General features: G+C 64.4%; 4 protein-coding genes across 4 annotated transcripts; 1 reads left to right on the top strand and 3 right to left on the bottom strand.

The window, feature by feature from the left end:
* Positions 1–18: 18 nt before the first annotated feature.
* On the bottom strand, positions 19–3,877 carry JCM10292_004979 (uncharacterized protein; the record flags this gene model as incomplete). Its single annotated transcript, XM_076649903.1, has 17 exons — positions 19–228; positions 297–341; positions 409–622; positions 677–1,117; positions 1,170–1,246; positions 1,303–1,368; positions 1,422–1,464; positions 1,518–1,628; positions 1,694–1,820; positions 1,875–1,936; positions 1,994–2,287; positions 2,346–2,431; positions 2,487–2,633; positions 2,698–2,828; positions 2,886–3,003; positions 3,059–3,580; positions 3,641–3,877. 17 exons carry the CDS (start codon positions 3,875–3,877, stop codon positions 19–21), a joined length of 2,931 nt encoding a protein of 976 aa, XP_076504543.1.
* A 411-nt stretch (positions 3,878–4,288) lies between these two features.
* On the top strand, positions 4,289–10,555 carry JCM10292_004978 (uncharacterized protein; the record flags this gene model as incomplete). Its single annotated transcript, XM_076649902.1, has 5 exons — positions 4,289–5,931; positions 5,997–6,871; positions 6,934–7,594; positions 7,659–8,947; positions 9,009–10,555. 5 exons carry the CDS (start codon positions 4,289–4,291, stop codon positions 10,553–10,555), a joined length of 6,015 nt encoding a protein of 2,004 aa, XP_076504542.1.
* A 368-nt stretch (positions 10,556–10,923) lies between these two features.
* Positions 10,924–12,296, bottom strand: JCM10292_004977 (uncharacterized protein; the record flags this gene model as incomplete). Its single annotated transcript, XM_076649901.1, has 4 exons — positions 10,924–11,575; positions 11,634–11,704; positions 11,775–11,909; positions 11,970–12,296. The coding sequence occupies 4 exons, from the start codon at positions 12,294–12,296 to the stop codon at positions 10,924–10,926; spliced, it is 1,185 nt and encodes a 394-aa protein (XP_076504541.1).
* Positions 12,297–12,520: 224 nt separating this feature from the next.
* SFT2 (Sft2p) lies at positions 12,521–13,680 on the bottom strand (the record flags this gene model as incomplete). The annotated part of the gene is made up of 8 exons (XM_076649900.1): positions 12,521–12,614; positions 12,694–12,773; positions 12,840–12,957; positions 13,022–13,038; positions 13,124–13,144; positions 13,215–13,344; positions 13,409–13,541; positions 13,644–13,680. 8 exons carry the CDS (start codon positions 13,678–13,680, stop codon positions 12,521–12,523), a joined length of 630 nt encoding a protein of 209 aa, XP_076504540.1.
* Between the last annotated feature and the right edge of the window lie 91 nt (positions 13,681–13,771).

The raw sequence follows: 13,771 nt of genomic DNA, 5'->3' as shown, positions 1-13,771 counted from the left end.
TACAGCACGGCATGCATTCTACCGCTCCGCCCACCCGGGTCCATTGACCGTCTTCTCGAGCGTCGCGAGCACGCCCCTCGACCCCGGCTTCCGGCCCTCAATGCAGCGGATCCCGGTCTCTTCAAGCGAGCGCAGCAGCGGCCGCCACACCTCGTCGCTTGTCGGCGAGACTACACCGCGCTGGGCGATCTTGCCGTCCAGGACGAGGAGCGCGCCTAGCGCAATGGGCTGCGCGAGAAAGCGGTCAGAGAGTCTCACACCGACTGATGCAACAGCAAAGAGGAGGGGCGACGCACCACACCGACGGTCGTGGCCATTGCGGAAGCTTCGTCAGTCCCGTACTGTGAGTGAAGTCGGTCAGTCTCCATCGCAGTCTTCACCGTTGCTTGGACGGCACGAATTGCGTACCTGTACAAGAGTTGAAGTGAAGAGCTCGTCATCGCCAGCACTGGAGCGGGTCGTGACCTCGTGGTGCAGGACAACCGCATCGCGCTCGTCCGGAAGATACCGCAGTCGGTTGGCGAGGAGTGTCGACAGCAGATCGAGAGGCGCCGCAGGTGCGGATGGCAGAGCTGGCAAGTCCACCGGCTCGCCACCGTCGGGCGAAGGAAGTAGCGCGAGGCTGAGAAGTCGAGCGGTCAGTGCGAAACGGTGCAAAAAGCGGAATGTCACGCACTCATGCATCGTGCTGAGGACATCAGCCACCTCTGCATCGGTGGCACCTGCGAGAGTGGTGCGCAGCGCATCGTCGACGGAGAGTGTCGAGCCGCTTCGCCGCAGGCATGCCTCGACAAGACCTGACCAGCTGGTTGGCAGCTCGTCCAGCGGCTCGAGGCTCAGCAGGCCGACGCGCTTGAAGACATCGACGACGCGAGAGAAGCCCGGGTAGCGCAGCGTGCCGCGCAGGAGGGTCGGGATGTCCTCCTCGAGGCCGTATTGCGGGATGTACGAGAGCGAGTCGCGGTTGGCGACGCCCTCGAAGGCGAAGCCACGAAGAAGTGGGACCTCGGAGAAGCTCTGCGTCAGAAGGCGGTCGCCAGGGACGGTGACGTCCCGACTGGAGAGGCGGAACGCCGCCGGATTGAGCGCGGCGGTGAGGACGCCGCGAGGAGACCATCTGCAGCAAGTAGGTGAGCTTCGTTGCGAGCGAGCGAGTTGGCCCAACGTACGAGAACTTGTAGCCGAGTGGGCCGTTGCTGAGCTCCGGGCTCGGTAGCCCGCCACAGAATGAGACAAAGGACGAGATCTGCAGGTGGATCTCGGGTCAGATACAGCCCACGCAGTCAAGCGGTTTGCGCGTGCCTTGTTTCCCGTCTTGCGAGCATCTTGGATGAGGCGCATGGCTGTAACGTGGTCGATGCCCGGGTCCTGCCGAATGGGCGGTCAGTACCGCTCGAGGAGGCAGGGAAGATGAGGCTCACAAGACCCAGCTCGTTGAGCAATACCACATCCGACTCGGCAGCACTGCGAGATATATGTGAGCGCGTTGTCATTGAGAGTGTTGTTCCCGCACGCACCGCTCGTGCAGTCCACGCATTTCAGGCGAGTTGTACGACGCCGTAACGAGCGATACGCCATGCTGGATGCACAGCTCGGCGACCTTCACGTGCATCGGGGCGGGCAACAGGCTGGAATGCGCTATGCGTCAGCTGGGAGGCCATTACACAGCGATGGCGAGCAAAGGAAAGCGCACCTGAGGACGACGTCTGCCCCGCTGATCAGGCTCTTGAGCGCCTCTGCATCGCCAGCATCGAGGTAGGCTGGAATGACGTTACGATGTGTCGATGAGAGCAGTTCAGCAGCGGGGAGGTCGTTGCTGGCTGGAGAGGGAGTGGAATGAGCGTGAATCATGGGGAACGATAACCGGTACGCACCGAGAACGACATCAAGTTCCTTCCGAGCTGCTAGCGTACGAACGGCAGGTCCTGCAACCAGCCTGTGTCATCCGAATCAGCCTTGCTCCCAGAGAAGCGAGCAGGGGATTCCGACGCACCCGGCGCCGAGGACAACCGCCTTCTTCCGCCTCGCCTGCACCTTCGCATCCGCCAACAGGTCGTACAGGCCCTCATGTCCCTTTGCCAACCCACCGTCCTTGACGAGCGTGGCTCGCTGCAACGCCTCCCGAACCTCCTTGCCTTGCTCGCCAGTCCGCTCAAGTCGCGGGTCCTCCAGGAGATACTGTACGTAGGGCAGCAGCGCAGCCGAGAAGTGCTCGGTCGCATCGAGGGGAAAGGCTGATGGGAGGATCTCGACGGAGGAGATCTGGGTGGACGAGGGGTGCGCGGCGCTGTGCGTTTGGGAAGGTCAGCTGCAGAGCGACGATTGCTATGCGTTCAGCAGCGCACTCGCGGTGGAGACGGTCTGCGGCAGCCTCGTACTGGACAATTGGGTCGTCGAGCGTCGTGGCAGCCTTGACGAACTCGAGACCGCCCTGCTCAGCAAGAACGTCAGAAGGATTCGCGCCAATTGTGAGCCATGTGACGCACACCGAAGTCGCACGAGACGTCGACAATCGACACTAGGCGACTGCTCGGGTTCTGCTGCAGCTCGGCGAGCTGGGCCGTGGTCAGGAGGCGAGGGCAGTCTGGGTGCCAGAACCCGCCGTTAAGCAGAACCGTGGTGAATGGCGCAATCTGTGGACCAAGCAAGGTCCATTGTCAAAGCTCCAAGCGATAGCCCGGCGTATGAGCTGCGCACCTTGCTGTGGAAGACGGAGTCGAAACGGGAAGGGTGCAGGCGATACTCTTCCCGGTCGAACGGCTGGCCGTCGCGGTGAACGAGGTAGTCACCCAACTCGAGGTGGCAAGCGTAGACTGTGCGGCTTGCGTCTGCGCGTACTCTCATCAGGAGTCACATCGACTCGAAGAGCGAATGCGGGGACGTACTCTCGCCACGCGGCAGTTCTGCGAGCTGGTCCGCCTTGACCCACTGCACGCCGAGCTCATCGAGTGCTTTACGCGCCCCGCTCCCGACCTTTCCGCGCCCAGAAATGGTGAAGACGAGCTGTGCAAGAGGAAAGGTCAGCAAGCTAATGAACAGCTGAGTTCGAACCACGCACCGGCTCGTCCAGGCCATCAAGCGCGCCCCTCCTAATCTCTTCGCCCACCCTCCTGATCTCACTCTCCACCGTGCTCACTCGTCCCGCTTGCAATGGCCTGACGAGACTCAAGAAGGGGTTTGGCAGGCCTTTCGCCGCGAGCAGCTTCGTCCCGAGCTGCGACAGCCCGTCGGCCATGCCGCTATACCCGGCGAGGAAGCCGAAGCCGATCGTTCGCTTCCCTTCTCGTACAGGGGCGGTGGCCGAGTCCGAGCGAGCAGGCGATGCAGAAGACGGGGCGGAGGTGATTAACTCATAGTCGATGAAGCGAGTGGAGGCGGTCGACGACGATTCGAGGAGGGTTCGCAGAAGCGGGAGGTTGTAGGTCTGGCCCTTGTGTACGTGGAAGAAGGCGAGATGCGCCGCGGGTTTGTTAGAGGAAGGGCCTGCATCGGTCGGCAGTGTCGAGGCTACCGGCTCCTTTACGCCGACGACGACATCGCAGTCTCTTGGATCGAGCCGCTGGACGATCGTCGCTCCGGCCTGTGCGGTAACCGTGGGTCAGTACAAAAAGGGACTTTGCAGCGCGGCGTTTCGGCGCACCTGCTCGTACTGGCTGGTGGGGATGGCCCTCTTCGCACACTGTTCCACGAGGACGTCGTGACCGTCGGCGACGAGCTGCTCGATGGCCACGGGGCTCAGAGCAGCGCGCCGTTCCCAGATGCGCGCAGGGTCCTCCGCCCGCAAGCCGAGGATGGCGAGGGAGCGGGGCGAGGCGTGTAGCGCACGAGCGAGAGTGCAAGGCGGGCGATAAGCTTGTCGGAGGGTGCGCGTGAGCATGTCGTGCTCTGGGCGTCACTAGCGTGAGCGCGGGAAGCAGGAGAGAGCCGCACACGCTGTCCGCCCCACACGACCACGCGGCGCGCGACGGCAACCCGTTCGGACGCGCTGTACAAGGTCACATGACTTGCGGGTGCTCACAGCGGCGACAGAGTAGCAGCGTAGCCGTCAGGCGCTCGTACCTGCACAGCTTGCAGGGTACGAGTGTCCGCAGCAATCTCGAATGGCGTGTGAGGGCGGACTCGGAGCCAGTAGCTCGCCGTAGCAAGGCAGAGGAGCAAGTTCCGGGAGGATCTTTACTGCTCCACCACAGCGCAGTAGACTCGAGACCGGCTAGGCAGTCCTGCTGTGCGAGGTGACAGCGAAGGCGGAGGACAAGAAGTTGGTTGACCTCGGACCGCAACGCCGACGATGGCGCATCTCGCGCCGGTCGTGCCCTGGCCAGCTCCGCACGGTGCAGGAGACGCGACTGAAGCAGCCGGTGCAATCTGCGGCCCCGTCGTCCCGAGCCTCTCGCACTTCCAGGTTTCCCTCCGCGCTGCTTCGCGCCGCACTTCGCCCCCGACGTCAGAGCCTGGGCGCTGCTTCGTGCCGCAGCGCCGCTCTCAAGCGCAGGAGAACGCGACTGACGCGCCTGTCCCTCTCGAGGAGCTGAGCTGGAGCGGACGGGAGGTCGTGTGGAGCCGAGCAGGAACCGTCTTTCGCTCCTTCTCGTTCGACGAGCACGAGCAGGACGTGACCCAGGCGCTCTTTGTCGAGCTCGATATTCCCGCACCGGAATCCGTCGACGCAGCAGCCGCCTCGAGCCAAGCTTCGACCTCAGCCGTTCGCCTCGACGAAACCGCATCTTCCGTCTTCGGCCCATACCGCCGCCCAGCTCCGTCTGCCTGGTCCGATGATCCCCTGCCACTCCCACGCGAGCCGCCGGCATCATCGTCGTCGCCCACTCCCCAGGCGCCGACCCGCGCTCGCACGCTGCTCATCCTCCTCTCTACTCTCGCCTTCGCCTACCCGGTCCAGGAGGGCGGCTCAATCCCCTTTCCCCTGCCCTTTCGCGTCTCTCGAGCGTGGCCGCTAGCAGGAAGCGGCGTCCTGCTCGAGAGAGCTTCGGCGACTGGCGGCGAGGTGTCGGGCGCAGCGTGGTACTCGCTCTCGGGACCCTTCGATGAGTTCCGACCCGTCTCAGTATCCCGCGATGCTGCGACCGATCCCGCTTCCAGTACCTCGCTCCCGCTCAGCGACATGGACGAACGGATCGTCTTCCTCTCGAGTCCGGCGCTCCCGCTCAACGCGCCAGCCGCGCTCGTCAGCACCAACACGCGCGAAGGGAAGGTGCGCATTTGGCAGTATGCGCGGGTGGATCCGGGCGCTCTTGGCGTTGAAGATGCGGTTGGATCGGCGGGGGCCGACATCCTCGCCGACCTGCCTGCCGACGTCAAGGGCAAGGGCAAAGCGCGCGAGTCGATGAGTGGGTCGGCGACCGGTGAAGGCGGCGCAGTGCCGACACATGGCAGCGCCGCGATGGACCGCGGCCGCACGAGCCTAAGCGGCACGAAGCGCAAGCATGGCGGCGCCGGCGCACCAGGCGACGAGCTCGATGGCACCTCGAGCTTCAGCTACGGGTCGTCGAGCCGCGCCGACGAGCGCTCTGTGCGTCGCGCCAGTGCCGGAGGACAAGGCGGCAATCGACCTCGGACGTCGACCGGGGGGCTCGGCGCGAGCGGGCTCAGCCGCGTGCTCGACGGGCAGGACGAGCTGCTTGAGGCGCTCGGCCACAGCGCCGAGCCGCTCGTCGGCGCGCACGCCGGCGTCTCCCGCCGTCCGGGCATCACCGTCGCTGACCGCCGCACGAGCATGACGCGCAACGAGCTCAGCGTCACGATGGACCGAATGGTCCTGAGCCAGAGTCAGGCGGTTGGCGGCGGACTCGGCGCCGCGGGCCTCGACATGGACCGTGAGGCTACGGTGCTCCTCGGCGAAGGCGACGGCCCGGGTGAGGCCAAGAGCGAGATCGTGCTGCAGCAGGTCTGGGAAGCCGAGCTGGGTAACCTCAGGTACGTGCAGCTCCGCTTCCTGTCGAACCTGGCTCGTATACATTAGCTGACATGATGCGCCGTAGGACCGACGGCATGGCGGCGTGGCTGTTCGACTCGCGCACCGCCACCTCTTCGACTCTCGCCATCCACCTGCCTTCGGCTCAAGTCCTCCTCCTCGTCCAGCTCACCTTCGCCCAGGACGGCACACTTTCGGTCGCTCCGATGCGAGAGCTTCAAGCCGTCTCCGCCACGCCCGTCGTTGCGACGCGTCCCAACGTCTTCGACCTTCTCTACCTCCGCCCAGACCGTTCCCTCGCCCTCATTACCGCCGAAGGCCGCGAAGTCAACGTTCCCTCACCGAAGCTGCCAGATGGACGCGTCATACGCTCGCTCGATGGCGACTTCAGCGCAGTGGTCGCGTTCGCCCTGGACAACGGTTCACGACTTCTCACCCGCCTCGACCCTCCCGCTCAAGGGCTCGCCGGCCGGTACCTCCAAGCTCTTGGCCGAGTGCTCGAGCTCGACAGCTTTGACGAGCTTCTGCGCACCGTCACCGCCCGTCAAGCGGCGGAGGATCCGCTCGCTGCCCTTAAGGAGGTGCTGCACGAGCTCTTTGGCCTGCGGAAGGCGGAGGAGCCGGTCGATCCGTTCGCCGCAATGCTGGGCAGGGTTGAGCGCGTCGCACCGTCCCCGTCTTTCTCTCACCTTCGCTCGAGTGCGAAGTTGGATCGACCACCTCGCGTAATTCCGCTCGACTCGCCCCTCTCGCCACAACAGGACGCCATTCTGCGCGCGCTGCACCTCGTCGCTCAGGACGCTCGACTCGTGACGGCGACGCAGCACGACTTTGTCTCGACCGGCAAGCTCGTCGCGCGGCTCGCAGGCGCATGCGGATTGCTCGGCTGGGTCGACTACTACCGGCGCCTCCTCGGTCCTGCGCTGGGAGAGACGTTCGTAGGTAAGGGCTTCAGTCTGCCCGTATCAGCGCTATTACGCCTTACTGAAACCATCCTTCCGCAGCGCCTGTCGCCCGGGCAACCCATCTCCCCTCGACCCCGCCCGATCTCTTCTTTCACCTCGCTTCGATCCTCGCCAACAAGCCATCCTCGCTCTCGTTCGACTTTGGGCCTACATCGTCTGCCTACTTTGGCTCGGGTCCTCCGCCGAACCTGCGCACGAAGCAGCTCATCTCCCTCTTCACCTCATTGTCGTCGCCTTCCTCCGGCTCGACGACAATCATGCGCGCTCACAGCACCGTCCTCGCAATGCATACTGAGCACGGATGGTCAGCATCAACACTCGCCGAGCTCTCCTTTGGCGCTGCGCTTCCGCTACGCGAGGCCGTCCGCATGTGCCAGCTCGACGCGCCAGAAGGCTGGCCGAAAGCGGCGTATGAGCTCATCGGGCGGCCGGACCTTGCGCGTCAGGTCGATGCCGCGGCGGCCACGCCTGTTCGCGGCGAGACGGTGCCAGCGGGACGGATGGCGGTGCCATCCATCGATTCGCTCGTGCGAGACGTGACGAGCGAGGAGCGGGACTCGCGCGGCGTGCGCGGCGAGGGCGAGCGTTCGCGTCCCATAGCACGAGCGGCAAGGTTCAACGAGGACAAACGTCTCGAGGAGGTCGCGCGGATGCTGCAGTTTGAGCAACCGGCTGTCGTCAGCGCCGGCGAGCGGACGCTGTATGTCTCTCTCTCTCACCCTGCTCTGGGTTACGCGGGTCCTGACCTTTTGATTACGCCGCAGCGACCAGCTCACGCCGCAAATCCAGCAGAGCGTCTTGGTCGCGCTTTCGCAGCGCACACTCGCGCTTCCGATCGGCCAGGGAATGTTCCTCTACCGCTCGAAAGTCTCGCTCCCGTCCGACTCGATCGCCATCCCGCGAATCGATACGTCGGCCCGCATCATCCCGATGTCTTCGCCCGTTCCGCTCGCCGACAAGGAGCCGCGCGACCCGAACAACCCGGCCATCCCCGACCGCATGGAGTGGCCCGAATTCCACGCCGGCGCTGCCGCAGCACTCCGCCTGCGCTTCGACACTCGCGGCGTCGACAGCTCGCAGATTTCGTTCAACCGTCCGGGCGACCTTGACTCGCGCCATGCTGGCATGCTCCTCGGACTCGGCTTGACTGGCCAACTCGGCAACATGCTCTCGAGCCAGGCGTACGAATATCTCAAGGCCAAGCACGATCCGACCTCGCTAGGCGTCCTTCTCGGTCTCGCCGTCTCGTACCTCGGCACGAGCGATCCGACCGTGACGAGCGTTGTTTCGATCCACCTTCCTGCACTTCACCCGCCGCGGTCCTCTACGCTCAACGTGTCCGGCATGGCGCAGGCCGCTGCCGCCGTGTCGCTCGGCCTCCTACACTTCGGCACGGGCCGCCGCACCTACGCCGACGTGCTCATGCGCGAGATGTGCAGCATCACCGTCAGCGCCGTCGAAGACGCGTCCCTCTGTCGCGAAGCGTACACGCTGTCGTGCGGCTTCGCGCACGGCATGATTATGCTCGGTAAAGGGCGCGACCTCAGCGTCAAGGAGGTCGACCACCTGCGCACTTTCCGCCTCCTCATCCTCGGCGAAGGCAGTGGGTCCCTTCCCGGTTCGCATTCACACACCTCGAGCATCGACGTCAGCATCACATCGCCCGCCGCGACGGTCGCGCTCATGCTCATGTACCTCCGATCTGAGCGCAAAGACGTCGCCGACGTCTTCGAGATCCCGTCCTCGGTTCGCAACCTCGACTATGTCCGCAACGATCTCCTTCTGCTCCGCGTCATTGGGCGCAATCTCGTGCGGTGGAAGTCGATTGCCAAGACGAAGGAGTGGATCGAAGCCGAGGTCCCGCCGTTCCTCAACGAGGCCGTTCGCGACGGCAAGGCCCCCGTCGACCCCGACCTCGAGATCGCGCGATGGACCATCATCGCCGGCGCGTGCTTTGCGATGGGCCTGAAGTACACCGGCACAGCAGCGGCGGAAGCGCATGCGACGCTCATTCACTACCTCGACCGGCTCACGCGAGCGACATATCTCAAGAGTGCGCTTGACTTGCACCGCTGTACTCATACGCTGTCCGCTGACCTGCTGTGCTTGTGCAGCGTCAACAGTGCAAGGCAAGATCAAGCGTCACGCTCTCCGGAACACACTCGGAGTCGTCGCCCTCTCGCTTTCGATGGTCATGGCGGGCACGGGCGAGATCAACGTCCTTCGCCGGCTTCGCGTCGCGCACGGACTCTTCAGCGAGGGCGTAACGTACGGGTCGCACCTCGCGACACACATGGCGCTCGGTCTTCTCTTCCTCGGGCAAGGGCAGTACACGCTCGGCAACTCGGATGCTGCCGTCGCCGCTCTGCTCCTCGCGCTGTACCCCGCTCTGCCGGCGACAGCGACCGAGAACCGCGCCCACCTCCAAGCGTACCGCCACTTGTGGGTACTCGCCGTCGAGCCGCGCTACCTCGAAGCGCGCGACGTCGACACGCACGAGCCCGTCTTCCTCCCCGTCCGCCTGCGTCTCGCTGCCGAACCTGATCAACTCGCCGGCGCCAAGCCCGAGGTGCGCGCGAAGCAGCTCGTGGCGCCGACGCTCCTGCCGAACCTGTGCTTGATCGAGACAATCCAGATCGACTCGCCCCGCTATTGGTCCTTCTCGCTGCGACTTTCGGCCAACGCGACTCATCTCGCCCGCTTCCTCGCCGACAGCACGCTGCACGTCAAGCGCCGCACTGGCCACCTGTCGTACGCGCAAGACCCCCGCGGCATCCGATCCATTTTCACGCGCTCGAAGAGCGAAACGGGTTCGGCCGTCCTCGACTTTGGCGAGACGGCTCGTATGCTTGTCCCGTCGGTGCCGTCGTCGCCATCGTCGAACGTCAACGGATCGAGCAGTCTACGCGACTTCGTCCAGGCCTTCTCCGGTGACGCCGAGGCTATCGCCTTGACGCAGGCGCTGTGCCGCTCGCCTGACGCCATGTCCGGCACGCCGTCTGCTTTCGAGGCATTCGCAGCGAGCGTCCTCCTTGAGTGCCTCACGAAGGACAAGCGTGACGTTGCACAGGTGTACCACGCGATGCACGAGGCATATCGCACAGTCGAGGCCTTGTCGCGCGGCGCCGATGGACCTCTTGCGCTCATCCAGGCGGCCGACCTCCGCTTCGTCGTCGACTCCTACCGAAGGGGCACGTTCAAGACGCTCTTCTCGAAGCCCGCCTCGACTTCGTCCTCGTCCTCCAAATCGTCAACCTCATCGGGCGGCTCCGTCTCGCGCGAGCCACTATTGCACCCTGCCTTTATCGACCATGTCGCCTCATCGCTTTCGGCGCTCGGCACTTCCGCGCTCGACGCGTGCGCCGACGAGCTGCGTGCCTACCTCACCGCGCCTGCCGCTGCTCAACCGTCCACGCTCGAGCGGGACAAGGCGGCTGCGCTTGCGCTCGCGCAGCAGCACCTCCGTCTTCCGTGCCTCGAGGCGCTCGCGCAGCTGCGCTCGCTCGTGCGCAGCGCGATGGACGATGAGGGGCGGAGCGCGGACGAGGTCGCGCTGCTCGTGCGCCGGACGCGGAAGGGGATCGAGGAGAGGCGCGGGAGGGGCGCAGCATGGAGCGGCGAAGCAGAGGACTGGATGCTCGCTTGCTGGACGGCGAGGTAGATCCGCTCGGAAGCTCTCGCAACAGCTGACGTATGCATTGCGCTCGTCGACCGTTACGGGCGCGGGAGTCGCTACGGAAGACTGGCACGGAGAGGATCTGGGTATGGTAGCTAGTCGAGACTCGACACGGAAGAGACGCGAACGCGGCGCTTTGCGAGCGAGTGAGGCGACTCGCCGGCGTCGGAGTGTGCAGGTGAGCTCTCTCGGCTGTACGGGCTGCCCGCCGGGCTCGACGACGCAGACGAGGGTCGCCGATAGCCATGGCTTTCCAGCGTCTGTGGAGTCCCGTCTTTAGTAGGTGATGCGAGCAATCGGACGAGAGAGTTCGGACCTTGACGAGTTCCTGCGCAACAGTCGGAAAGAGGCGGTCAGGCATTGCGCACAACCAGTTTCATGGACGCATGGCTCACCTGGATCAGACTCTGCAACCATTCGATGCGGTTGCGCAACCCGTACTCTTTGCCCAGCCACAATCTTTCCGGCTCCTTCCGCGGGAACCACGAGAGCATCTCTGCCCCCTTGCTGTACGCGAGCGACGTGCGGTTGTACAGCCATAAGGCGCAGTCTGCGAGCACCTTGCCCTTCTTGCCGTTCGCCTCGAACATCGTCTCGGCGAGCCAGACAATGTCGCGCCCGAGGACCTTGCGCCCGTCCCACATGAAGCGGTACGTGTCGAGCAGCCCTTGCTCAGTCACGCCGCCGTACTGAGCGAACGTGCCCGCCTTCTCGAGGAGGGCAAAGATGTACAGGTGGAGCATTGCGGCGTGCTGCTCGTCGCCGTCGGTCGGCGCGGCGTACGCCGCCTCAATGAGGTCAAAGAGGAGCGCGCATGGCTTTGAGACGAGCTGATGGAACGAGGTCTGCGAATGCTCGCCAAGCCCGGCGTGGCGGAGCATGACCATGAGGAGAGACTCGCGGTGCGTCGCGACGTCGAGGCGGAGCGTGAGCGAGAGGTCGCGCCTCGCGTGGCCCGTCGGCGAGGCCAGGTCTGTGTGAATTTCGGCGGTCGACTCATGGAGACTGCAGCACTTGTATGTGAGCGGGAGACGGCCAAGTGCGAAACGAGGCAGGTACTCACTGCTGCACGTTCCGCGGCGCGTAGCCGAGCGGGTGACTGCCGATCACGATCATCGTGTTAAGTTCGAAGTCCTGCGTCGAGGGAATGACGGCAAGCGAGTAAGCTGGATGTCAGCTCCTAGCGAGGGAAGATCAGCCGCACCACCCCCTTGGGACTGTCTTTCCAGAGCTTGCGAATGAGCTCGATAGCCTGAACAATGGTCGCATGCGCCGCCGAGCGCCTCTGCCCTATCGCACTGTCGTCCGTTACTTTGTAATAGAGCATCTGGTCGATGTTCTGCGACACCGTTCCCCGTCAGTCGTCACGCCAGCCTCTCGCGGGGTCAACGCTCCTGACCTGCTCAAGTTCCGTGGCGACCTGGCTGAGGTACCGCGCCAGCTGTCCCTCGCGCGAGTTTCCGAGACTAGGCCACGCGTGGAGGACATAGATCCCGAGCGCCGCCGTGCTCGTCACGTAAAACTCCTGCGCGCGGAGCAACGCGGCGTGCGCGTGGTCCGCGTCGGCGGCGAGGTGCTGGCGCGCGGCTTGCTCAAAGAGCTGGAACGTGCAGGCGAGCTCGCCCAGGTTGGAGAGGGAGCACAGTTCTTGGGTGGCCGAGTGCCCGTCTGGAGGAGGGTAGAATGGGTAGGGCGCGATCGCGCCGTGTGCGTTGACGTCGGCCATGGAAGCTGGGTGCGAGGAGGCGAGCGAAAGAAGCAGCAAGTCAGGAAACAAAAGCGACGGGGACTCGCTTCGGACATGCCGCGGGACACAAAGGAGAGCCAGCCAGCAAGCAGCAACAGTCAGACAGGAGACATGAAGTGGAAGCAGAAGCGCTGAGAGAGCCGGTGTGATTCCTTGATACTCATACAGGCAAAAGCTACAAGGCGGTCCGGTTCAGTTCGAGGCTACAGGGCGAAAGGGGTGCAGTGGATGACACGCACAGAGCCGGCACCTCGCAACGCCATCCTCGAGCCAAACGAGAGCGTCTGGAAGCCTCCTCTGCGCATTCGAAGTCGAAATATCGTGTCAGCGGCCAGGAGGTGAGGTCAGATGATCCGCGTGGTGACGAAGAGCGCACGGGAAGTACGAGACAAAGTAGAAGACGAGGGCGACGCATTGGATCGCTCCGCAGACGAGCGTAGCGAGGTACGAGTGTTTCTGCGGAAGAAGATGTCAGCGAGTGGAAATGGATCAGAGCGAGAAGAACGAGTGAGAGCGACGTACGACGAGCGCGAAGAAGAGGGTGAGGAAGAGCGAGCCGAAATAGGCGGCGGTGAAGGGCAGGCGCTCGGTTCCGAAGATGTGCTTGATGTGCGCGACTGGGCCTTGCAGAACGGCGAACCTGATAGTGCGAACGAGGGTCAACACCGTCGCAGGAGAGCCGCGCGGAAGGAAATGAGGCTGACCCTGTCATGAACAGAATCTGCGGTGGCAATTGGCAGCGGTTCAGTTCATCGCCGTACAGCTTTCCGAGACAGCAAGTAGGAGGACGGAGCATCGCGACGCACGCTTCCGAGCGAGAAGGCGACCTGGTCACGCGGGAAGAACGAGGTCAGTCTGAGCGCGCGGACTGACCGCGAAAGCGGGAGTGGGACGCACGGCAAACTTTCTGGGTTTGAGGGCGAGCATGGGGAGGCCGATGAAGAAGGCGACGGCGAAGCAGGCGGCGGCCCCACCGATGCAGCAGAGGAAGCCGAGGAAGCGCTCCCATCGCGAGAGGGCAAAGTAGCTGTTGCGGGAGCGACTTCGTGCTTAGTCCACGAGCCCAGTGCGGTCTGTCCGAGTGCACGCACGCCTCTTCCTCGTTGGAGCGTTCGTTAGAGCGGAGGGGGATGCCGCCGGAGAGGGCGGCGGTGAAGCGGGCAAAGGGCGACTGCTCCGAGGCGGGCTGCTGCGAGTCGTCGTTGGTGCCCTGTGCCCACCGGACTGCTCGCCCCACGGTGGCAAGGGAGCGAGATGGGCGTGATGACGGCCGTCCGGGTCAGTGGGGGAACGGCGAGCAGCGACGACGAGGGGAGAGGTGCGCACAGCCCTGGAGGTTGGCTCGCCAGTTCTGTTCGGCCATTCTCGCTGCTCGCGTGCGCTCTGCAAGAGTCGACGAAGCGGCAGAACGAGAGCCGCCTTCACCGCCTCGAGCCCACTCGAGGCTTGCCTCG

Source organism: Rhodotorula paludigena, assembly GCF_050403205.1.
Source record: "Rhodotorula paludigena JCM10292 DNA, Rt_paludigena_JCM10292v1_ctg29, whole genome shotgun sequence".
NCBI classification, from domain to species: Eukaryota; Fungi; Basidiomycota; class Microbotryomycetes; order Sporidiobolales; family Sporidiobolaceae; genus Rhodotorula; species Rhodotorula paludigena.
Note: the sequence above shows the minus strand (reverse complement) of the source record. Positions and strands in the feature narration are given on the sequence as shown.